Source organism: Onychostoma macrolepis, chromosome 25, assembly GCF_012432095.1.
Source record: "Onychostoma macrolepis isolate SWU-2019 chromosome 25, ASM1243209v1, whole genome shotgun sequence".
NCBI classification, from domain to species: Eukaryota; Metazoa; Chordata; class Actinopteri; order Cypriniformes; family Cyprinidae; genus Onychostoma; species Onychostoma macrolepis.
This window is the reverse complement of record NC_081179.1, coordinates 10,270,330-10,295,724: the sequence shown is the minus strand read 5'-3', so window position 1 is coordinate 10,295,724 and position 25,395 is coordinate 10,270,330. Positions and strand designations below refer to the sequence as shown.

The 25,395-nt window shown below is 36.1% G+C and overlaps 1 protein-coding gene across 5 annotated transcripts in view; it reads left to right on the top strand.

Annotated features, from left to right (window-relative positions):
- The window catches only part of nav2b (neuron navigator 2b), a 91,880-nt gene that overhangs the window by 16,979 nt on the left and 49,506 nt on the right, over positions 1 to 25,395 (top strand). For 2 of the 5 annotated variants that reach the window (XM_058766617.1, XM_058766614.1), the window contains exons 1-11: positions 1,469 to 2,009; positions 6,929 to 7,046; positions 7,505 to 7,557; positions 9,826 to 9,898; positions 9,984 to 10,236; positions 11,010 to 11,075; positions 11,395 to 11,513; positions 13,819 to 14,761; positions 14,849 to 14,970; positions 18,065 to 18,176; positions 19,609 to 19,959. In XM_058766617.1, coding sequence (XP_058622600.1) covers positions 1,791 to 2,009; positions 6,929 to 7,046; positions 7,505 to 7,557; positions 9,826 to 9,898; positions 9,984 to 10,236; positions 11,010 to 11,075; positions 11,395 to 11,513; positions 13,819 to 14,761; positions 14,849 to 14,970; positions 18,065 to 18,176; positions 19,609 to 19,959 — 2,429 coding nt within the window. In that variant the 5' untranslated portion in view covers positions 1,469 to 1,790. Of the gene's footprint in view, positions 1 to 1,468; positions 2,010 to 6,928; positions 7,047 to 7,504; positions 7,558 to 9,825; positions 9,899 to 9,983; positions 10,237 to 11,009; positions 11,076 to 11,394; positions 11,514 to 13,818; positions 14,762 to 14,848; positions 14,971 to 18,064; positions 18,177 to 19,608; positions 19,960 to 25,395 lie in introns of those variants that run through there. The other 3 variants (XM_058766615.1, XM_058766618.1, XM_058766616.1) reach the window with 3 other exon arrangements.

The window sequence follows — 25,395 nt, the reverse complement described above, 5'->3', positions numbered from 1 at the left end:
TGCCGTTTTGGCGCTGTTTAATGTGGAGTGACAGATCGCTGGAGCGCCTCAGTTCAACAGACTCGGCAGCGCGAGGCGCACGTGACCTGATCATCTCCTCCGCTATAATACCAGTTTCAGCACAAAATAAACATGACTAAACATCCGAAGGTAAGTTAAAAGAAATAGTACAACTTTACAATCCGTATCCTGTCTCATGTAATCGCTCGATCAGTGTTTCAGCCGCGCAAAGACGTCAATATAAAAGCTTGTTAACAATGTCATGTAACGTCACATTTACCTCAGAAAAACATACTTGGTGACCATAAACTGTAGAGAGGGGCATTTTGCTAAATATATGCACCATATAACACATTCATCATAAATGTTACTGTTCTTCAATGTTTAATTTATGCGTGAATAAATCCATCAAGTTTTATGACAGCCACCATTATGTTTATATATATTTTTTAAAACGAATTGAGTAATTGTAACTTTATTATTTTAAAAACTTCATTAAGTGTAATTTTAACAAATCAGTCAATTTTAACCTTCAACATTATAGTAATGTGGTACCAACTGACTCTCATGTATATTTTACAACATTAGTTAAAAAAAAAAATTATTTCCTTGAGAAAATTTGGCATGTACTGTACCTGATATAAATCCAAAATAATCGATATTGAATCGAATCGAATTTAATTGGTAATCGAATCGAATTGCAAGCTTGTGAATGAACCGAATCGTGAAATTTGTGTCAAAACCCAGCCCTAATATATATATTATAATAAAATAAAATACATTTTATGTTTTTTACATTTTAAGTGTTTTCATTGTATCACGATTATTTAAATTAATCACAACTATTAGATTTTACATGAATTATTAAGATTGTTCACAATTATTTTAATGTGTTGACAGCCCTATATTTCTCTTCAGATTTATATATCTAAAAGTATGCATAAAAAAGATAGATTGTCGACTTAATATTTCCAGATATTATTTAGAAGTTTTTCACTTTTTTTCCCACAGTTTAAATGGATTTTAATATTTAATCAAAATGCAAAACTGCCATTTTTATCATCATATTTGGGGGTCTGTGACATTAAAATGTTTTAAAACCTGTGAACTAATGCAAGACTTTTCTTCTTTGCTTGTTAATGGTCCATTTCTCCAGTGCATTGGCGAGAAGGGTGATATTATGTCTGATTAGGCTGTCTCCCAGGAGTGTTAGCGTTGAGTTCCCATAAGACACATCTGCTGTCTTGCTAATGGCTTGTTAATCCTTCTCAAGCTTGAGCGTATTGCCTTGCTGCCGCTGCATCTGGAGGCTGGTAACACTTCCGTGTACAAACTGTAGGTTTCCTTTTGCTCTGACAGCAAATTGCATCCTGCCTTCCCACTTATCTGTGATTTCTGCCTGCCAGAGTGTGTTCGCTTCTCAGCAGCGGCTGCGCTGGGCTATATTGAGCGACTCCTCGCTGTGGAACTAGGAGCAGGTGGCGGGCGGAGTCCAGATCTCAAGTCGTACATGGAGTAAGAGTTTCATTGGACAAGAAAAACACTGAAGATGCTGATGTCGGGGAAGGATTTGGCCGATTGTCATGGGAAAATCATATTATTAGAAGGTTTAGCAAGACCTCTGTGTGCCGTCGAGCTTCCCAGTGCTGTATGAATGTGAATTTGTGGACACACTTCTCACCGCATTGCTCCAGCTGTTAAGTCAGCGTGTGCGGTTGCTCCAAGCCCTTGGTTGCAACCAGACAACTTTGTGCCAGCGTCTGCGTGGTTGGATGTAAAAGCATAAGAAGATGCCTGCTATTCTAGTTGCCTCCAAGATGAAGTCGGGATTGCCCAAACCTGTGCATGGCACCGCTCTACCCATTCCATCCAGGGTAGCGACCCACCAGAAGCCTGTGCAGCCCAGCCTCATCCCCCTGAAGTCTGCCATCTACAAGCAGCAAAGTCAAAGCAGTGCGACTTTACAGAAAAAGTACCAGACTGCCAAAGAAACATCAGAAGACCCTCAGGTTGGAATGCTGATGCTTAATTTGTATGTGGCTTTGTGGTTGCATTGATTCTTGTTCTATTAGATGAGCTTCCTTGGATAGTTTGATTCCACACAGACAGTGGATACTTAGTATAGTAATAAAAAAATAGTAATTAATTAAGATTGTTAAATTGTTGCTTATTTTATCTTCATGGTATAGATTGACCACATCAAAAATAATATCTACTATTGTAATATCTGCTATTATAGTTGTGACTTTTTTATCTCAGAATAACTCATAATTGCAACCTTGTTTCTCATAATTATGACTTTATATCTTGCTTTGTGACTTTGTTTCTCATAATTGCAGATTTATATCTTGCAGTGTGACTGTATCTCACAATTGTGACTTTTTCTTTTACTTGCCACTGTATATTTTGCAGTGGAACTTTGTTTTTCATAATTGCAACTTTATATCTTGCAATGTGACCATATCTCACAATTACGGTTTTGTTTCTCGTAATTGTGATGTTATATCTCGCAATTGTGACTTTTTCTTATACTTGCAACTTTATGTCTTGGAATGAGACAATATCTCACAATAACGACTTTGTTTCTCGTAATTGCGATGTTATATCTCACAATTGCGACTTTTTGTTAAACTTGCAACTTTATATCTTGCATTGAGACTATATCTCACAATTAGGACTTTGTTTCTCGTAATTGTGACTTTATACCTCAAAATTGCGATCGTTTCTTACACTTGCAACTATATCTTGCAATGTGACTATCTCACAATTACGACTTTTTCTCATAATTGTGACTTTATATCTTACAATTGCGATCGTTTCTTACACTTGCAACTATATCTTGCAATGTGACTCTGTCTCACAATAACGACTTTTTCTCATAATTGTGACTTTATATCTTACAATTGTGATCGTTTCTTACACTTGCAACTATATCTTGCAATGTGACTCTGTCTCACAATTAGGACTTTTTCTCATAATTGTGACTTTATACCTCAAAATTGCGATCGTTACTTATACTTGCAACTATATCTTGCAATGTGACTCTATCTCACAATTACGACTTTTTCTCATAATTGTGACTTTATATCTTACAATTGCGATCGTTTCTTACACTTGCAACTATATCTTGCAATGTGACTCTATCGCACAATTATGACTTTTTCTCATAATTGTGACTTTATATCTTACAATTGCGATCGTTTCTTATACTTGCAACTGTATCTTGCAGTGTGACTATATCTCACAATTACGACTTTTTGTCGTAACTTCAACTATATCTCACAATTGCGACATTTTCTTATAATTGCAACATTATATCTTGCAATGTGACTTTGTTTCTCATAATTTGAACTTTATATTCTCACAATGTGATTATATCTTACAGTTGTGACTTTGTTTCTCATAATTGCGACTTTATATCTTGCTCTATGATTTTGTCTCATGTAATTGCGACTTTATATCTCACAATATTATCTCAATTTTACAATTGCAACTTCATTTCTCATACTTGCAATGTTGTATCTAAAAACAACATATTTGTTTCTCATATTTCACGATTGCAGCATTAAATCTCACAATATGATTTACAGACTTTATCTCATAACTGCAGCTTTATTTCTCACAATGTGAGTATTTCTCACAGTGTGACTTGATATCTCACAGCTTCTGTTTTTCGTAGTTGTGACTTTAAATCTCGCAATGTAACAAATTAACAATTATTTACTTATTTTTTAATCTATAGCAGAACTGGCTTCAATGCAAGTTGCTATTGGAATGTTAATGAACAGAAAAAAACTAAACTAATGTTTTTGTAGTTTGTCAGGATGAACTTCAAACTTTTTAGAGCTTGTTTATGGGTTGTGCCCATATTCCACAATGACTTGATCTGCAACAACAGTAGGGATGATGTAGGAATACCACTACACCACAATATGCGTGTCAGTTGTGTTCATGTTTTAGAAACAGTTTCACTTTGGCCACATTACCACCGTTGTAACTACTGTTTGTAGAGCTCCCCACTGAAAGCTCATGTGTTTATACATTTACGCGTTAAAAATATTATGCTTTATAAGAATAGCTCCTGCTGACCTGGTCAGAGCAAATCGTCTGTGAAAATCACAATGTTCTTCCTTTGGTCCGTGGCAGCGGTGTGTAAGTTCATGTCTGTGTGTGTGTGTGTGTGTGTGTGTGTACATGTGTTTATATAGCTTCATACGTTCAGTAGAGCCTTGAAGGCAGTGAAGAGCCAAGTTCTTCATGTGGCGGGCTAGAATGAAAAGCTCAGCCAGTTGGCCTGTAATTACAGCGCACACGCACACATAGACACGGTCATGGAGGTTTTACTACAGTGCTCTATTAGTAGCGGTGAGCCGCTCTGCAGGTGGGCATTTGGCCATATGGACACCACACACACCAGTCCCAGAGACCAATAGTGGGCACCCTTCAGCAAACACTGCTGCTAATATACTACTATGCCCTTACACTGCACCTCTGTCCCTCTTTGTTCTGGCCAGGAAGCTGGAAAATGCTTCACTTTAAAGAAAATGGCACAAAATGTGTTTTGGGACTGAGCTGGTGTAAGGATTAGGTTGCCGTTTCAGACACGGTTGACTGCCTTGTAAAACAACGTGACGATTGCAGTTGCTAGTTTGCTAAATATCTGCTTTTTGTGTTTGGAAATGATTGAAATGACCAAAAAAGACAGGGAATGGAAAGTCCATTACATAAGTTTAGGGACTGCTTTTTGCTCTCTAAATTGTCCTACACAAATTTAGTTGCTTATTTTTGTTGAATTGATCTTGAAAATTACATGGAGAAATGGAGTGTGGCAGGTTTGCTCTGTCTTAACAAAAAGTGCTTTGGTGGTACCAGTTTGGTTTAGTGATTTGGTGTGAATTTACCATAGTACTTTGATTTAGTACTGAATAATTTCTGTAATCATACTGAAATTGTGTATTTATGTGGTCCTCTAAGATTTGTGATACTTCAAAAGGTAAATGTGCATGGTAAATGTGTAACAAAACCACGGTACTTTTTTGGAAGTATCTTTTTTTAAGCAGTACTGTTACTTAAACTGTAACTGTAGTTAATAACTGTAACTAAAACTATTAAAAACTGGTTTCAGTAATTGAAATAAAGCTAAAATAAAATGTAAATATTAGATGAAAAACGTAAATAAAAAAAGAAAATTAAAAATGTAATTAAAAAATTCAAGTAACTGAAATAAGTGAGTTAAAATACAAGTAAAGTTAAACAAAATTATTTTAAGAAAGAAAAAAAAATGACAAAAGCACATCAAATTGCTAAAATGAAAACTAATTTACTGCCAAAAATTAAAGATTTAATAATTTATAAATAACACTAATATATAACTGATAACTATTGACACAAAACACTACCAGGTTTTTTTTGTTTTGTTTTTTTGGCTATGATTTACTTGTTTGTTAGCTTCTGAATAGTTCTCATAAGAATAGATTAAGTATTTACCTGATACTTTATCAATACACTTTTCAAGTTATAAAAATGACTGGGAGTTCTTTAAGACACCAAACAGAACATGATGGATATAAATGCTAATGTGCTCTGGTATGTTAAATGTGCTATATTTGTTAAAATGTTATAACATTAACCACGTAATGCTTGTTCATGTTAACATTAAACCTGGTTACACATAGCTCTTCCCCTATGTTTTTATTATTCAAGATTATTATTCCCACATGCTGTCCACCACAGCCTAGAGGTTTTGTTTACAGCGAATGGGTGGAGCGGTTCTCCAGGCTCTGTGGGCAGAAATACAAACAGCCCCCTGCAGAACTCACAAGGAGTCTCTGTATTAAAACCAGCAGTGGCTCCAGTTTTAAATGGCCCATGTTTGACTCTGATCTGCATCATGTGCACCAGTTCTTATAATACGTATGTCCCATTTAGACATAACTAGACCAGCAACAAAACACCCACAACCCCTTATTTCTGACCTCTGTATTAGTGGTAGTCAGAGACTAGGCCTTTTGAGACCGTGCTGCCTCCCAATGCTCAATTTGTGTAGTTGCATGACCGTTATGTAAAAACATCAGGTATGTTTGGAATGGCATAGCACTATAGTACACATGCTAATTTTGCTGTATATATACCATGCATAGTGTTTTGTATGCATAAAATACTCAATTCATTCTGTATTAACAAGAACACACTGCATGGAACATTGTCACAAAATGCAAGTGCTTAACTTGGTCTACCATTTTTGAGAGTGGTTTTTGTCATCTTTGTCCTGTCTTATTTTTTGCTCAAACTGCCATTGTTCTTTCACTTATAATTTTTTAAAAATATTTTAAAAATATTTATTCAAACAACAACAACAATTGTAATAATTGATGAGACTTCATATTTATTTAAATAAAATCTATTTTATTTTGTTTAAATAAAAAACAGACATTAAAAACTTGTATTAAAAATTTGTATATATTTAATTAAAATATTTATTCAATTAAAAAACAGAAATAAATTTAGTATTTTTATCAGATATTTTATCATTTGTGTATATTTGTAAAACCTATTTAACATATTTATTCTTCTACTTATTATTATTATTATTATTATTTGTAGATTTTAAAATATTTTTTATCCAAATACTATAGTATATACCGTGCATTATGAAGTATTAAATTATATTTTGCACTTTTTGTCGGAATTTTTCAGCTATAACCATTTAAAAAAATAATATGCACAGTCTGGTATTCCAGACTTCTTTGACAGCCTGCTTATATTAATTTTCCTGAAAATTTCCCTGTCCACACTCTAATATTTAAATGGTAGCTTATGGACCACGATGTGGCATTTGTCTTTCATCCATGTAAAATATGAACCCAGAGTTAGATGTTAAGTGCCTTTTCCTTATTCGGTCTCTTTCTATTTTTCTTTGAATGAATAGATTTATACAGATTGGGCCAACCACTACCTAGCCAAGTCCGGACACACACGCCTGATTAAAGACCTCCAACAGGATGTTGCCGATGGCGTTTTGTTGGCAGAAATCATTCAGGTTGTAGGTAAGATTAAAGATATAAAAAATAATTTTCCATAATTCAACAACCTCCCCTTTTCTTCCTTAAGAAAAAAATTAATACATCAAACCTACAATTATGCTCCACCGTACCGGTAATTCTAACCATAATGAGGAGGTAGAGGAGGAGGACTGGGAAAGAAATGGACACACATGAGCATCACAAAACTCACCACCTTTATTATTTTGAATGTGTTTTGAAGCTGCTTTATGAGATCAGTTTCTGAAAAGGGGCAATTTGTAGATGGTTTATGAGGCTACAAACTGAGTTGTGAACATTTTATTAAGATGAAATAAAATAAACATTTGCCAGAGGAGGATTCCTGTTATACATACAAAAGCCTGACGACCACACCAAGTCGAAGATGTTTTCATAAAACCAACAGGTATAAAATGGTGTTACTTTAATTCAGTGCCATTCCTTTTTTTCATCTTTTCATTCAGCAAATGAGAAGATCGCCGATATCAACGGATTCCCAGAGAGTCGCTCTCAAATGGTAAGACTCAAAATGCATGTTGGGAAAAGAAACAAACCACGGACTGTCAAACTCCAAAAAGGACAGAAAAAGCACCAAAAATGTAGTCCATACGGCATGGGCTCTATATTGCAATATATTGCGTCCTCCTTCAGGTGGCTTTTTGCTGTAGAGAATGAATTACTTTTTGTAATGTAAACATAAAAATAACTTTTATATTGTTAGTAATATTTCAAGATGAACACTTTCTGGACTGAAGCAACTTCGGTTTACTTGCTCATTCATGCATCATAAAACTGCATTAAACGTCATCTTATTAAGACATTATTGGAAGATACAGAGTGACAACTGTTACATTTATATGCAGTTTTTTCAAGTGATCTGCTATACTGTTATACATTTCAAGCTATCAGAAGTTCATCTTACTTTTTGGCCATATAAATAACAATATCTGCACAAAAAAAATTTTTTTTCCCTTCTCAGTTTGGACCTTTTTCCTTCTTGAATATGAGTTCCATATTCTCCTTTATCATGCTTTATGAGCAGTGTTGGGCACGTTACTTTAAAAAAGTAATTAGTTATAGTTACTAGTTACTTCTCACAAATAGTAACTGAGTTAGTAACTGAGTTACATCATTATAAAAGTAACTAATTAGCAGGGAAAGTAACTATTGCGTTACTTAAAAAAAAAAAAAAAGTTCAAATATGTCAAATAACTTATATATTATTAAATGAATGAAACTGACACTAAATAGAATAAATTATTATTATAAAACATTGTACACTAATCTATTTTAATATTTCTGTGGGACAATGTGAGAGACACCGATCAAATTCAATATATTATTGTAAATAGTATCAACCAATTATTTATATATATATATAAAGCTTATGTTTGTAAAATGGCACTTTTTTTTAATTTTTTTTTTTAAATATCTGACACTTAGCATCAGTCAGTCAAGCATTATAATCTGATATTATGATAATTTAGCATTATATGATGATATAACTTTAGTAATTATTTGTCATGTTGACTGAACTTAGGACTGGTAGTGGTGCTTAAGATATTGTTTGTCATTTAGTGTTTCGATTAAAAAAAGGGGGGGAAAAAACCCTAAAAATAATACTGATAAGATAACAAAACTACTACGAATTCTACTACTAATAACAATATAAAACGCCCTAAGGATTAATGAGCTGCTGGGTTCATGAATATTAATCACGTTGTCTACGTTCGCTCGAAATGATTTGCTGAAATCAAAACAGGGACGATAATAGGTGAGCGCCAGCCAATGAGATTGTCGTTTGCGCATAAATTCCGCCCACTATCGGAGAAACCGGCAGTTCTTAAAAGCTGAAGAATTCCAAAGGAACTCCGTTATTTTGACAGGAAAATAAAACAAAGAATATCGTTTACATGTAGCGCGTCAATTCTGCATGTTATGAAAAATGTTCTTTCTTTGCGTGTGAGACAAAGCGATGGCAAGCTGTGCGCCTTCACACTAGAGTTTACGGTATGTCAAATACAGCTACACTGTCCATTCAGATAAACTGAAAAATAAAATGATAATAATATAATAAATTATAGTAACGGCGCATTTTATTGTCAGTAATGGTAACGGCGTTGTAACGGGGCAAACAGTAATTCGTTTGATTACTCGTTACTGAAAAAATAACGCCGTTAGTAACGCCGTTTATTTATAATGCCGTTATTCCCATCACTGTTTATGAGCCATAAAAACTATCAAATATGATACTCAACAAAAACGCATGCAGACTTGTTATTTTTTTTATTTGTCATAAGGTTCGAATAAACGACTATTATTTCATATGTCAGGCTATACAGTAAGTTCCTGTTCACTCAAAATCTTCCATTTCTGTCAAAAGTGTACATGACTGAAAAAGAGGGTGAGTAAATGATGACATTGTTTTCATTTTCGGGTGAACTGTCTCTTTAAGAAACAACCACAGTGAGGACAATGGCAGGTCTTGTTGACCTTAAAACCCTCTGTGTTAACCAGCTTGCTATAGTCTGTCGTCTCGCCAGTGGTCAGGATATACATTGTAATGCCACAGGAACACCGCAGGACGGACCCACAGGGTTGTAAACCACAAATCTACCCTATTGAGTGCCATCTGTTGGGTTATATGCCCTGTACACCTGAGTGTGGTGCGCAAACCAGCTATAGTGGGGTCACATTTAAAAAAGTCGCAATTTAAAAACGGGTTATTAGGCTTAACTTCAGACAGCAAGCTCTTGATGTATGTCCATGTTTTTCTCTTAAACAGATTGGGAACATTGATGCCTGTCTGGGCTTCCTGGCTGCTAAAGGGGTGAATATAAAGGGACTTTGCGCTGAAGGTGAGCTGACTCTTAACTAAACCAGTGCTCATTAATATTTGAAACAAGATGTCAGCAAGATTCTTTTCTTTTTCTGCCAAACCAGAGATCCGCAATGGCAATCTGAAGGCCATTTTAGGCTTGTTCTTCACTCTGTCACGTTTCCGGCAGCAGCAGCAGACTTTGAAACAGGCCTCCAGCAATGTTCAGTTGCTCCAGAACAACCAGACCCACCGATGCTCCAGTCCTGCCCTGCCTCCTCACAGTCCTCCCTGTAGCTCTCCCTGTCCTTCTCCCATCCACCAACACTACACCGTCTCCCCATGTGCACAGAAACCACAGACAGACCTACAGTCCAGGTATTATTCTCCAGCTCATATCCTGGATTGCTTTTTCATAGACATAGACTCCATAGCAGCTGAATGATCAGTAATCAACTTTAAATAATTTGCATGGAGGAAAATGTATTAAATAATTTTTTTTATTTATCTATCTATTTATTTATTTATCTATTTTATTTTTTTTATTTCATTTTATTTTATTTTAGTACGTAAAGTGGCAAACATGTTACATTTTAAAATCATTAAAATTCTGATTTTGAGACTTTTTTGCATAAATTGCAATTTTGTGTAAACTACGCTTTTTTAACATTTTACACTCTCAACATTTCTAACAAGTAACCTTTCATTTCCATTTCTAACTTCCCAGTTCTGTTATTTTCAGTGTTGTTTTAGTATTATTTTGTAATAGCTATTATAATATTTATTAATATTTTTAATTGGCTTTTATTTTTGTCTGTGCTTTTGTCACTTTTATTTTTATTTTATTTTATTTTTATTTTATATTTATTTTCATATTTCAGTTTTAGTCATTTTAGTATTGCCACTTAAACTGATTTTATGTCGATTAATTGCCAAGGCAACAGTTTTTTTAAGTTTTAAGTTTTTAATCTGATATTTATATTTTATTATATACTTTATCAGCTTTATTTAAAAATAATTTTTAATTTTTAAATAAATTTGTTTTAATTTCAAGTAAAAATTATCAACACTGGTTATTTCTTCTTAACACTTAACACTTCTTTTCTGTCCATCCCTTTTTCTTTCTCTTTTGTTTTTCCTTGATCTTGAAGTCATCCCTCGAAAGGCTCCAATCAGAAAGCTGTCAAACTCTCAGTTGCTCAGAAAAAGAACTCTAGGTCAGCTTTCCACATTTCTATATCACACCATGCCTGATTTACATCTCCATGTGTTCCCAGTATATTACTACACAACAGCTCCATCTACTGGTGATCTTGTGATTCCACACAATCCAATCTTGTGTCATCAGGGCCAAAAAAGCATGTGAATCCCTTCAATAGTCATTTTGTTCTCGTTCATATGATCAGATGTGGATTTTATATAAAGGTCACTGAGGTTTATTTATATAATTGGCACTCCAGTCTTGTGTTTTTGCAGCATAAATCATTATTGTTTAAAGAGAAAGGATGAGCTTGTTCTGACTGAACTCTTTGTCAGGCTTCCAAGGGCGGGTGGAGAGAGTAAACCTCGAACCTCAAACACCAACAGACGCAGCCAAAGCTTCAACCAATGTGACCGATTAAAGCCGTCAATCTCTGCCTGCGCTCATGAAAGAGGTGAGTTAATCGCATTCATTTACACAATCTGAAATTATCCATGTGGTTTATGTAAGAGTATGTAAGCAGTTGTTTAATAAAAGCTGTTATTAAATGTGTATATTTGTTACAAGAATCTTGAAAAGACCCTAAGTCCCTTGCTCAATAGCACAATGAATTACTCATTGATGGATTCAAACCTATAACCTTTCACCCAGATCTTTAAACACTACACATTTCCTTGCTCAAATTGGTAAAAAAAAAAAAAAAACTAAATCTCAGAAAATACCATTTATATTTATAATTAAATATTTTATAAAAATAAAATAAAACTGGTATTTTTACAATTTTAATATATTATTTAAAACCTATATTTATTTATTTATTTTTTAAATAAAACTGGTATTTTTAAAGAAAAAACATACAAATGAAATGGGTCAAAAAGGCCCATAAAGAACCATCAAAGTAGCATGAAGACAACAGTCTTCCATCTGTTATTGGACATTTTTCAATAACATTTTAACCCAAATCTTTCAGTATTTTCATTTGAACATTTTTCTAGCACAGAATGAGTGATCTAAACCATCCGCCCTCGATTTGTTCGGTCTATGAGTTGGGTAACTGCTCATAGCGTTCACAGTTTTATGATTGTGTAATTGCATGCTGTGTTGTTGACACATTTTTGGCCCACTGTTGTTTCATTATGGCAGGCTCGGTTTACTTCAGCTTTGAGTTATTTAGGGTGATAACCCCTCTAACATGTCACATAGTTGAGTGACTGAGAATATGTGGATTTTTGTATTCAAACCAAAGTCATAAAACCATATAAAGTCATTTTCCCTGTTTACACATGCAAGATGTACATGTCTGTGTGTGGTTTGTATGGACTCTCAGCTGCACACTGCTGGCTGTGATATGAAGATGATGATGATGATGATGATGAGCGGCATTTAGTGCTCACTGATTCAGCTCTAATTAGTGTACTTGTGGCAAGACCAGAAGAAGAAGCAGAGAGAGAGAAAAAAGTCGGTGATTGTGACAAAACTTTATACAGTGAAATTGAGCAGTTAGGAAGTCATGCAAGGAAGATGAGACTGTTAGGAATTTTGCTCAGACTGCCTGTAAGGTAAGCAATGTTTTTTTTTAGTTTTTATGCAACAGGCTGGTAAATAACTTCATAATGAAAAAATACATACAAGGGAAACAACCATTTTTGCAGCACAGGGAAATAGCATTGATTTTCCACTGATGAAATTAGGGAAATATTGAATGAGATCATTGAACTGAACAGAACAGAGTTTGGTTTCATCACATGCTACATTTTCATGCATGTCATGCTGATTTTAATATAATATGTAATGTAAGCATGAAAAATAGCTTTAATGATTGTTAGTCACATGAACAACTGTGCCTTGGAAATTATGTTTGTATTTAATAAACAATTTCTTCACGGTCCCAAATATCAAGAAATGCTTCACAGTCAGTCTCCTTTTTTAAACAGTATGGATTCATTTTATTAAAAATATTATATTTATCAAAAATAAATATAATACATCACATCACATACTTCAGATGTTTCTCTCATAGTTCATACTTCTTTTTCTCAGCACTTCATCCAGTACGCTTTCATATTTTCAAACTCCCACGGGCATCACACTTGCTAATGTCTATGTGCAACAGCTTGACTGCACTTGCTAGCCTTTGAAAGATTTGACCCACTTTCTCTGTGCCTTAGTGACTATTTGACCTCCCTACTTGGCCAATTGCCTGTTACAGTTAAATGTCCAAAAAGTGACCCAAAGCAATTAAAAAAAAAAAATCTTTATTTTTGGCCTGTCTTAAAGGGATAGTTCACTCAAAAATTAAAATGATGTTATTAAATACTCACCCTCATGTTGTTCCAAACCCATAAGACCTCTGTTCATCTTCGGAACACAAATTAAGATATTTTTGATGAAATCTGAGAGTAATTTTCATTTTTGGCTGAATTATCCCTTTAAATATTACACAATTTATATATATATATATTTATTTATTTTCTTTTTTACAATTTACCGAGTAATTTTACATTATATAATATTTGTAATATTTTAGCAAAACTTCAAAATAATATTTTAACAATTCTGTCATTAAATAAAAATACTATTTGTTTAGATTAAGTACACTTTCAGAAACCTCACAGAGTGAAAGAGATGGAAATTAGAGATCCTTGGTCTTCACCAATATGGATGTGCACATGAGGAATTTTTTTTGCATATTTTGCAAAGCACATGTACGGTTGTGATGAAGACCTTCTAAAATGTTATATTTCATCTTGAATTTGCAGAGAAAACCACACCATCACCCATAATGGTTGATCATGGACCAATCAGCTCTTCTATTCCTCCACCCAGCTGCACCAGCACCTCTAAACCCTGGAGAAGCAAGTCGCTCAGTGCAAAACACACTGCTACATCCTCCATGGTCACGGTTAAACAACCACCTCCTGATTCTCTTGAGGTTCCGCCTAAGGTGATCGCCCAGAAGTCCATGCTGGAAAAACTCAAGCTCTTCAACAGCAAAACGGGTTCCAGAACCTCCAAGGTTGTCAGTACAGAAGATGTCAGTGCTGTAGAACCAGAAGAAAGCCAGATTTGCCCCATACACCCTGAAGCCCACCATGGAAACCAAAGGCCTGTCACTCCCAGCAGTTCTGGTAGCTCAAGTCCCAAGCTAGCTCTGAAGGGCATTGCACAGTTGACGCTCGGAAGGGCTTTAGCACCCAAAATAGCCTCGGCAAAAGCAACCGAAAAAGTTAAAGAGAAGTCAAAGCCTAAAGAGAAAGACAAGCTCAAACAGCTTCCTGTTACAGAACCTGAACATCTAAAAGGAGATACCAAAACCGATGGACATGTTACACCCGAGACTAAGAAGTCTGTTCCCAAAGGAAGCAAAGCCAAATCAGCTATGAGTGGGATTCCTAAACCAAGCCAGGGAGGAAAGGCTTCAGCTGCAAATAAGACTGTAGCATCGCCCCCTTGTGGTGCGGAGGGAGAACGGTTACGGAATGGAAAGATAGGAGGTCTGTCTGTGCATAAAGGGCAGAAAGACAATAGAAACTACAGCTCTACTTCTAGCTTACCATTTCCAGAGGGGAAAAGTTGCCAAGATCTCACTCTTGGTGCTCAGATCCATTCAACAGCCAGCAATATGGTCAGTGTACAACTTCCACAGCTCCAACAACAATACAACCATCCCAACACGGCCACTGTCGCCCCATTCATGTACAGGTGACACCTTTATGATAACTTTAATGCATTATCCTAGATACTCCATCAGGCTCTATTTGGCTCTAAACTAGCAGGTTGTTCTGTCAGTCTATACAGTAGGTCTCAAACAGAAATTGATAAGACTGGGCTTATGGCAGGAGTGGAGGAAAGGAGAGAACGAACAGGCCTGTGCAGCAAATCCATCCATACTTCTCTGGAGAACCTGACAGGTACTCATTCACAACACTACAGAAAAAAATACAGTAAAGACAAATTAAACTCGAGTTGTGACTAACAGTGTTTGGGAAGCTATGTTGAAACTGAAAATAATAAAACTAGAGAACAAGCAACTGAAAACACAGCAACTATTTGAAATGACGTCAAATGAACTGCTACTCAAGGCCACAAATAATCGATTCAAAGGTAATTGTGTCAGTGCTTCATAGTTAATCTTTTTTTAGTGATTCATAGTAAATCTGTTCAGTGATTCATAATGAATCATTACAGTATTTTAGCAATTCATTGCAATTATTAATTTCAGTTTTTCATCAAAAGTCATTTTAGTGATTCAGTGAATAATTTAAGCGCTTCATATAGTGCTGTTAAACAATATAGTGCTGTTTTTGTTTACATAATATGTTTGTGTATACTGTGTATATTTATTATGTATATATAAATTCATACACATGCATGTAAATATTTAAGAAAAATGTGTTTATATATTAAATATATTTATATTAATATATACATGTAAATACATGCAAATATTTTCTAAATATACTATATGTGTGTGTATTTATATATATATATATATATATATATATATATATATATAAAATAAATATACACTGTACACACATATAATATGTAAACAAAAACTTTTATTGTGGATGCGATTAATCGCAATTAATCGTTTGAAACTAGATTCGTATTGAATTATTTCAGTGAATCAGTAACAGTTTGCTAAAATACATCTGATATCCCAGTGTTAGATTTGAAAGAGGGGACAGTCGGGACTGTTTCAAAACATATCATTCTACTGAACATTTTCTGCTGAACAAGTGTTTGCTACTCTTAGGTAGTTACTCCGTAACTCCAATGCCTAGTTTGGACAAGGTCGTTTACTGTCTCTGATTATTTATGAATTAGTGAGCACTCAGAGGCCAATGTCAGGCCGGTCTGAGAGTGAACAAGAAAACAAAACAGCACTCATCTGCATGTAAAAGGCTATGGATGTCAAGGAGTTGCCAAGGCCTACCAGCGTGTGTGTGTGTGTCTGAGTGTATGTGTGTGTGTGAGTGTGTCCTTTCTCAGTCTGTCAGAACTTTGTGTAGAGAGAAAAACTCTTCTCCACAGGGGAAGTTCCCTGGGCTGGTGTAGACATGAGAGCTGTATTCTAATTTCCTCTCTCTTTTCCATGGAGGAAAGGAAAAGGCAGGACCGAAGTCACAAGAGCTTCTTTCACGAATCAATCGGCACATTCTCTGGGAAAACAACTCAGAATGTGTCAGACAGACCATTTATCCATCTTAATAGAAGCGTAGGAGAGTCAGGGACACGTTGCCACCAGAAAAAAAAAAAAAAGCTCAAGACATTAGTAGCACTGTGAAGTCGTCTTCTGCAACCAAGACAAAGACCTGCACCACTGGAAGCAGACCTAAATAAATCGACTTCTCAATGGACCAAGCAGGAAGTCATAGTCAGTTGGCATCTCCTCTCAGAACAGAAGGAACAAGAGATGGTTCTTATGAGGACACCTCAGACGACTGCTCCAGTCTCGGGAGAAAGGACAGGTTCAGGGCTGTAGACAGTTCTGGAGGACCTCCAACATCTTCTAAATGGCTGTCTGAACACACTCAACCAAGGGTTTTGAATGAAGGGAAAGTTAACACATTTAGCTGTGTATATCAGCTACATTTGAGCCAAAACTCTTGTGTGTGGGATGGAATTGCTCGTGTTAATGAGGAGATCCTTCTAACCATGTTGGATATGTTTGAGAAGCATGAAAGTAAGTAGATGTGTGTGTTGGACGGCTCTATCTGTTTTAAAGAGTTACCCAAGAGGCTCACCTAAAGTCTTAATTATTCATTTCATGGGGCTTGTTGGTCACTTTTTATTGATAAAGACAGTAGCAAGAGGAGGAATAGACCTGCATCTTTTATATTAGCATTTCTGCTATCTGTTAAGTCACATCTCGGCAATTCTCTTCTTGTCTTTTTTCTTAGCTGAAGTCTGGAATTTTTGTCTTAAAAGAGAAAAATGACTGTGGAAGATGATGTTTTTGCTAATAGGTGCTGTAGTCCTCCTTTTGGCAATTATTGGCATGTACATTAATTGCCAGGCAACAGCTTGAGTAAATCTGTTCTTCTCTGACTTTATTATTAACAGTGATATTTTAGGATAACTGATATACTATTATAGTTTTTGTTGATGTTTTTTCTAATTAGATTTATTTTTATATTTTCTGTGTTCATTTAAAAGTTTGAGTAATTTTGTCATTTTTATTCTTCTATATAGATTTAAAGTTTTAATTTGATTTATTTTAGCACTTCAACCTTAACTAAACGAAAATGATGATAATAACACTTAGCATGACAGCAGTTAGTGTAAAAGACAGAATATAGACGTTTATGCTAATGCCTGTTAGCGCCCCTTGCTTTGTGTTATGAACTTTCATCCCATCCAAATAAAGCCGATATCAATCTAAATGCTGTTTTTGAATAAAACAGTTTATATTTTAAGCAGCTTGAGAGGAAGCTAGTCTGTTTTTACTCAAGTAGTGCCTAGTGAACAAAGATTTAGCATTAGCTTCATTGAGCAGTTCTGAAAGAGGTTGTTTGTGGTTTTTACAGCCTGCAGGAATGTACTTTACCATGGCACTCATTCTTTTACACATTTTACATCATGTGCAAATGTGTGTGAGTCTGCTCTGTTCCTCCTGAGCCCCTTGTGGACCCCTCATGATCAGTAAACAGCCGTTAATCTGAGTGGCCAAATCCCCGCTCACCTATGGCATACACTGTGTTTATTTTTAAGAAGCGGTTGGCTAACGTTTCATTCGTTAACACTGGTGCAAGAAAACAAAAAGCTCTTTTACAGAATGCTAGGAGATTTAACTTCACAAGCAAAAGAGGCAGAGTTAGAGCTGTGATGCTAATACAGAGTTTGGAGTTACTTCATTTACATTATCCCTTGATTCTTAGGGTTTTGGCTGCATTTTTCAAGCATTTTAGGTGTGTGAATATGTGTGTTCGGACATGCCTTAGAGTTATGGTAGCAGCTGTTTGCAGACTGTGGTGATGGTGATGAGTCTGGTTTCCTCAGGTGAGGACTCTGAAACCAAGAGGCTACGTACTGTGAAAAACATCGCTGATCTGAGGCAAAACCTAGAAGAAACCATGTCCAGTCTACGGGGGACGACTCATTTCAGTCACAGGTAAGAACATTGAGATGATTTTAGTTTTGATTATATATTTTGTGTGTTTCTGCTTGCCGAAAGTGGTCAAAGTTAGTTTTACTCATCTATAATATTACGTATCTTAAAGGGATAGTTCACCCAAAAATGAAAATTACCCCATAATTTACTCACCCTCAAGCCATCCTAGATGTATATGACTTTCTTCTGTCATACAAATTCAATAAGAGTTATATTAACAAATGTCCTGCTCTTCCAAGCTTTATAATGGCAGTGAATGGGGGTCAAGATTTTGAAGCCCAAAAAAGTGCATCCATCCATCATAAAAAGTGTTCCACACGGCTCTGGGAGGTTAATATTAGTTGTAAAAGCTTTACAACTCAAATAATGCACAAGTTTTAAATGAAGTTCTTTTATAAAATTATAAGCTTCATATTTCTGCTTTTAAATCATTTAAAAATTGTCCCTAATGAACATGTCATGTAATGCCACTTTGTAACTTCCATTTTTGCTTTTTCAGTGGAAACTAGGGACGAGTTGAAATAATTTTATTATGGTAATCAACCCAAAGCAGTCCCACTAGTGGTAGCTGCATCTCACTGCACTTTTTCTAGTTCATGGTCAGACTCTAAATGACTTCAGTTCAGTAGGGTTGAAGTACAACATGACATTAATTATGACTGGGCACAGAGATCACAGCACAGTTCAGAAAGCACCCCATTGTTCCCGGGTGTGTGAACCCTTTTATCTCTGGGGGTTTTAGAACTGTTAAACTCTAAATGGCTTTGAGGAAGACAGTTTGATTGGCATTAGGAGCTGACTTGGGGGGTGCTGGGTTTTTGTCTTTGCTGTGATCAGTTTGATGCGTGTCTCGGCCTTCCAGGGTACAAAAGCTGGCCGTGAAATCGGCCGGGGGCCACCTACTGCCTGCTAATACTGGATAAAAAGCTTGTTTTAATATTCCAATGAAACCCTGTCCTGACAGGATGCCAAATTTTGCCAGAAACTCAGTGATGCTTTTACTTTTTGCTTGCGTTAAGATAAATCCTTTGTTTTCTTAAAGGGATAGTACACCCAAAAATACCATTATAAACCATTCATACCATTCCAAACTCTTATTGTTTTATTTTCTTTGGTGAAAGACAGAAGGAGCTATTTTGCAGAATGTCAGTGCTGAAATATTGAAAATGTGATTAAAAACTTAAAATATAAAATTCATTTTTGAGAATGACCCTATTGTGCTTTCCATTGAATGAAAGCGAATGGGGACGAACTCCAAAAATGGTCCACAAAACTATTTGATATACAATAAAAAGGTTTACTTTTATGCATTACTTTCTGAGCTGTATTTTCTGTATCAAAGTGGCAAATAGCCCATGAAACCTATAGTTTACACCATTCGAATGTCCTCATTAACTTCTCATGTCTTTCCTGTCTGACTATCACCTGCCAGCACCCTTGAGACGACCTTTGACAGCACCGTAACTACTGAGATCAATGGGAGGGCTTTGCTTGCCCTCAGTTCCCGCCCTGCTTCTGCATTGCCATGGCGACTGGGCTCATCAAGCCCTCGCCTTCAAGCTGGTGATGCCCCCTCTTCAGGAAACGCATTCGTACAGCATGGCGGTGGATGTGGGCGGCACACACACAGGCATCAGACCTGCACGCACAACGGAGTCCTCTGCGGCCTTGAACTCTCAGAGAAGGTGGAGGAGCTGGAGGGCGTCGGCATGGAAACAGCAGGGTACATGAGTGACGGAGACGTCCTGGGCAAGAGCATGAAGATGGATACTGTCACCAGTGGGTGAGTGTGGTTTCATGGTGTGTTTGGAAAGTTTTCAAACGTTGATAAATCATTGATAAATCAGCTTTAAAGGGGGCATAACACACACAGTTTCACCCAATCTCATGTTAATCTTGAGTACCTATAGAGTAGTATTGCATCCTTCATATCTCCAAAAAGTCTTTAGTTTGATCATATTTATAAAATAAAGTTGCAGCTTTACAAATCTCTCCGAAAAAAGCTGAGCTCCTGGAGGCATGCTGTGGGCGGAGTTAAAGAGTGACGAGCACTTGAGAGACATTTGATGCCGTTTCACTTACCATCTGCAGTTCTGAATCATGACCGGGATCTTTGATAGCTGGGACTGATCTTTCAGTATCGATGTGCAAATCCAGCGCCTTGTTTATAAAACGTTCGTCAACAAACACACTTGAGAAACTCCGTTGCTGCCCCGAAAAAACAAACTGCATCCACTTTTTACGTAACGCTGGGTTCTTCGGGAAGCTGAACAAGGTTATCTTTCCCTCACAACCAAAAACACACTTCTTTGGAGACATTCTTCCCGAGCGAGTCCCGTGCAGTGCAGCCGAATGATTCACGTTGATGGGCGCTCTCTCGCTCTCGATCTAGTCTATGCGTGCGCGGGCGCATTCTTCTGGGATAAATGCCCATATAAGGAGTTCCACCCTCGTTTACGATCGAAAAAAACTCTCAGAAACTTGTACGAACCCGGAAGTAAGATTTTTGGCACAGAAATACATTATATTTTATGTTATGTTATACGTCCAAATTGTTTTTTGAAACTTTGTCCATGCTTAGCATGAGAATCCAACTCTTTAACAGTGTAAACAACTCTGAAACAAGACTGAAAATGGCATGAAAACATGATCTGTGGGAGTTTTTAGTGAGTAATCAGCTTGGTGAAATTTAAAGTAAATCTCCGCATCTGTGACCAATATTTCCCATGCTTTGACTGATGCACCTAAAAATTCAAAAATAGTTAAAGGTCCCATGGCATGAGAATTTCACTTTATGAGGTTTTTTAACATTAATATGAGTTGCCCTAGCCTGACTATGGTCCCCCAGTGGCTAGAAATGGCGATAGGTGTAAACCGAGCCCCGAGTATCCTGCTTCACCTTTGAGAAAATGAAAGCTCAGATGGCCCAATCTGGAATCTTCCCTTTATGTCGTCATACGGGGAAAGGTTACCTCCCCTTTCTCTGCTTTGCCCGCCCATGAGAAAATGAGCTACTACTGTGCGACGCGAGCGCAATATTTTTTTTTCCTCGAGAGACATCATGGCTTGCAAACGAGCGAAGCATGGCAGTTGCTCAGTGTTTGGATGTACAAATGAACACGAAAGTATTTTTTTATTTCCTTCATCCGAGCCTATGGCTAGCATTAGCTACATGATAATAACTGAAACAGCATACATAAACAAACCAACTAAAGTACCGTATCCAGACACAATATTTTAAACTAACCATTCGGAGACGTCCTGCTGTAGCCGCTGAGTTGCAACTTCTTCATCCGGTGCTTCTCCATCCGGATCAGATTCTGGGTCAAACTGAAAAGCTTGAATGACTGCGTGTCTACGAGCCATTGCGATACATCCACTGTCAACATTAGCGCATGGTAGCGCATGGTAGCTCATGGTAGCACAAGCTGGTTAAGGCCACACCCCCACCCTCCACCTTGCCCCGCCTCTCTCATCCTTAAAGCTACAGACACAGAATGGCACGTCCTAAGGAAAGCTCATTGTGGGACTGGCTCATAGTGGCTGAAATTCTGCACCAAGGCTGAATTTCGGGAAACAGACCTCAGATACAGTATTAGGGACCACTTAGGCCTATATAAAAGCATCCAAAAAGCAGCATGTCATGGGACCTTTAAAAGTTAACTATTAAAAAGAGTAGCTGAACACAATAAAATTCACAAATTAAATATGTTGATTAAATTGTTACTGCCTTGAGTTATAATCTTGGAATAAATGTAAAATGTTTAAAAACACTTAGTTGAAGAGATTCATACTTTAATAAATACAATATTGATTACACTGTTTATGTAAAATTATAAAATAGAATTGTGTTTTGTTTGTTTTTTTCTGATAATGTGAGTAATATTTATTTAACCAAGAAAATGTGACTGGCACAAGAATTTACATTTGATTTAAAAAATAAAAATAAAACTTTAAGGACCGTACATCACTAATATAAATTACTGTAAGAAATGATGCAGGTAAAATACAGGTAAGAATGCATCTCTCTACATCTGCCTCTGGGTGGCGCTCTTTTGCTAGTCCTTTTTACTACTTTATTTTGAACGAGTTACTTCCAAACAACTCACAAATGTTATTATAACCATTTTTTTCTTTTTTAACCATTCTTTGGTTAAGAAGTCATATTGGCAAAAATACTGTAGCTTTCATGTTCAGTATAACAATTCACAAGAAGTGAAAACATTGTTTAGGCTTTATTAATTTTGATGACAGTTACAAAGATGTATAATTCACATTTTTAACAAGTTATAGTGTCCATTTAGCACTGTATATCAGAAGATGCAGTATTAGTGTGTGTGTGTGTGTAGCAAAGTGGCTCGACGCGCCCTGCGCTGAATTCCTACTGTGTCCCATGAGCGGCTAGCCACAGCTTTTTAGCATGTAATCATGTAACGCCGATACAGCTTTCTTTATTCCCATCACTCTTTCATTGTGTCGTTCACCAGGAGCTCTGCCAGTTTTGCTTGCATGCTCAAAGTCCTGGTGTACTGGTGTGGTTTGTGGCAACATGCAAATTACAGTATGTGTGGATGAACTCTTGGCCTTGTTTTGGACCATACAATCACAACCCAAGCTCGTCTGCTTCTGTATGTTGCTTTAAGCAGCTACTGACATAAATGTGTACATTAGGGTAGCACTACTGTACAACAATACTTTAAAAGCCCCAATAGCTCATTCATGTTAGCATTAATTTTGTTCATATGTCTGTTATCAGCTGTTCATTTGGCTGTCTGTCAGTAGGACATGAAAACACAACATGTAGCCTGTGGTAAGAAGACAGGAGTCAGGGGTCATGGGAAATATTCATGGTTGAATCCTGAGAGAGGGTGAATGTATGAATATTTGTGGCACGAAGAGAAAGAGTACTTGAATTTACCTCTCAGACATGCATTTAGCTGGCTTTCATGGAAAAATCTGCGACCTTTTGACCCCGTGGAAGAGATATGAGGTTACATCCAAATTTGGAAATGCGACTAAATGCAAAAACACAGCACATGTAGCAATGTACACACAGAATCGTGCATAATCTTTCCCTAGTCCTGTTCAAACAGGAATCAGACAGACACCTTTTATTGGATTCTCATATTCCTTCTGCTCAGTGCTGAATTCCAGTAGAGTGATTCTGTCACCACAAGAAAATCTTTGCGAGACATTTGATCATAGTTGGAAAGCTTTTAAGCCCAATTACTGAGACCATATATGGATGGATTTTGAAGCGCAGTCAACATTGGGTACTTACAGCAAAATCTGTTTCGAAAACCTGATGCCTTGGTTTGGATTAGTGCCGTTTTACGAGCTTATCTTAGTATCATTTTAGTTACATGTTTGAATAATCGGATAAAGACAACATTTAACAATGTTTTGTGGGAGATTATGTAGGGAGAGTATTGTTTCTATCCATCAAGCATCGGTTTTATTTTGTCTTATTTTATCAGAATTTTTTTTTTTATTCACATTTAACTGTGAGAAAATATGTAGGACAGGTACTGATTTGATTAAAGTGTTTATTTTATTTTAATAACTTTTAACTGAGTAAATAATTTGTAGGAAAACATTTAGGATGAGAAACAATTTAATCCATTCATAATTGATTGAAATGTAGATGCTATCTTTTTATGAAAACATTTTATTTTATTTTATATTTTATTTACTTATTTTTACTTTTAACTAAGTATATAATTTATAGGAAAACATGTAGGATTGGAATACATTTCTAATGAAATTTGATTGAAATGTAGATGTTATTTCTTAATAAAAACATTTTATTTTATTTTATTTATATTTTAAAAATGTTTAAGCAAATAAATAAATAAAATATTAAATAAAAAACGTGCAGGATGTGAACCAATTATTTTATTTTATTTGAATTATTTTTAAAAACTTTTAACTGAGTAAATAATTTGTAGGAAAACATTTAGAATGAGAAACAATTTAATCCATTCTTAATTGATTGAAATGTAGATGCTATTTTTTTATGAAAACATTTTATTTGATTTTATTTGTAAAATCTTTTAACTGAGTATATAATTTGTAGGAAAACATATAGAATTGGAATAAATTTCTAATGATATTTGATTAAAATGTAGATGCTATTTCTTTGTAAAAAATATATACAGGTGCTGGTCATATAATTAGAATATCATCAAAAAGTTGATTTATTTCACTAATTCCATTCAAAAAGTGAAACTTGTATATTATATTCATTCATTACACACAGACTGATATATTTCAAATGTTTATTTCTTTTAATTTTGATGATTATAACTGACAACTAAGGAAAATCCCAAATTCAGTATCTCAGAAAATTAGAATATTGTGAAAAGGTTCAATATTGAAGACACCTGGTGCCACACTCTAATCAGCTAATTAACTCAAAACACCTGCAAAGGCCTTTAAATGGTCTCTCAGTCTAGTTCTGTAGGCTACACAATCATGGGGAAGACTGCTGACTTGACAGTTGTCCAAAATACGACCATTGACATGTTGCACAAGGAGGGCAAGACACAAAAGGTCATTGCAAAAGAGGCTGGCTGTTCACAGAGCTCTGTGTCCAAGCACATTAATAGAGAGGCGAAGGGAAGGAAAAGATGTGGTAGAAAAAAGTGTACAAGCAATAGGGATAACCGCACCCTGGAGAGGATTGTGAAAAAAAAACCCATTCAAAAATGTGGGGGAGATTCACAAAGAGTGGACTGCAGCTGGAGTCAGTGCTTCAAGAACCACTACGCACAGACGTATGCAAGACATGGGTTTCAGCTGTCGCATTCCTTGTGTCAAGCCACTCTTGAACAACAGACAGCGTCAGAAGCGTCTCGCCTGGGCTAAAGACAAAAAGGACTGGACTGCTGCTTAGTGGTCCAAAGTTATGTTCTCTGATGAAAGTAAATTTTGCATTTCCTTTGGAAATCAGGGTCCCAGAGTCTGGAGGAAAAGAGGAGAGGCACAAAATCCACGTTGCTTGAGGTCCAGTGTAAAGTTTCCACAGTCAGTGATGGTTTGGGGTGCCATGTCATCTGCTGATGTCGGTCCACTGTGTTTTCTGAGGTCCAAGGTCAACGCAGCCGTATATCAGGAAGTTTTAGAGCACTTCCTGCTTCCTGCTGCTGACCAACTTTATGGAGATGCAGATTTCATTTTCCAACAGGACTTGGCACCGGTGCACAGTGCCAAAGCAACC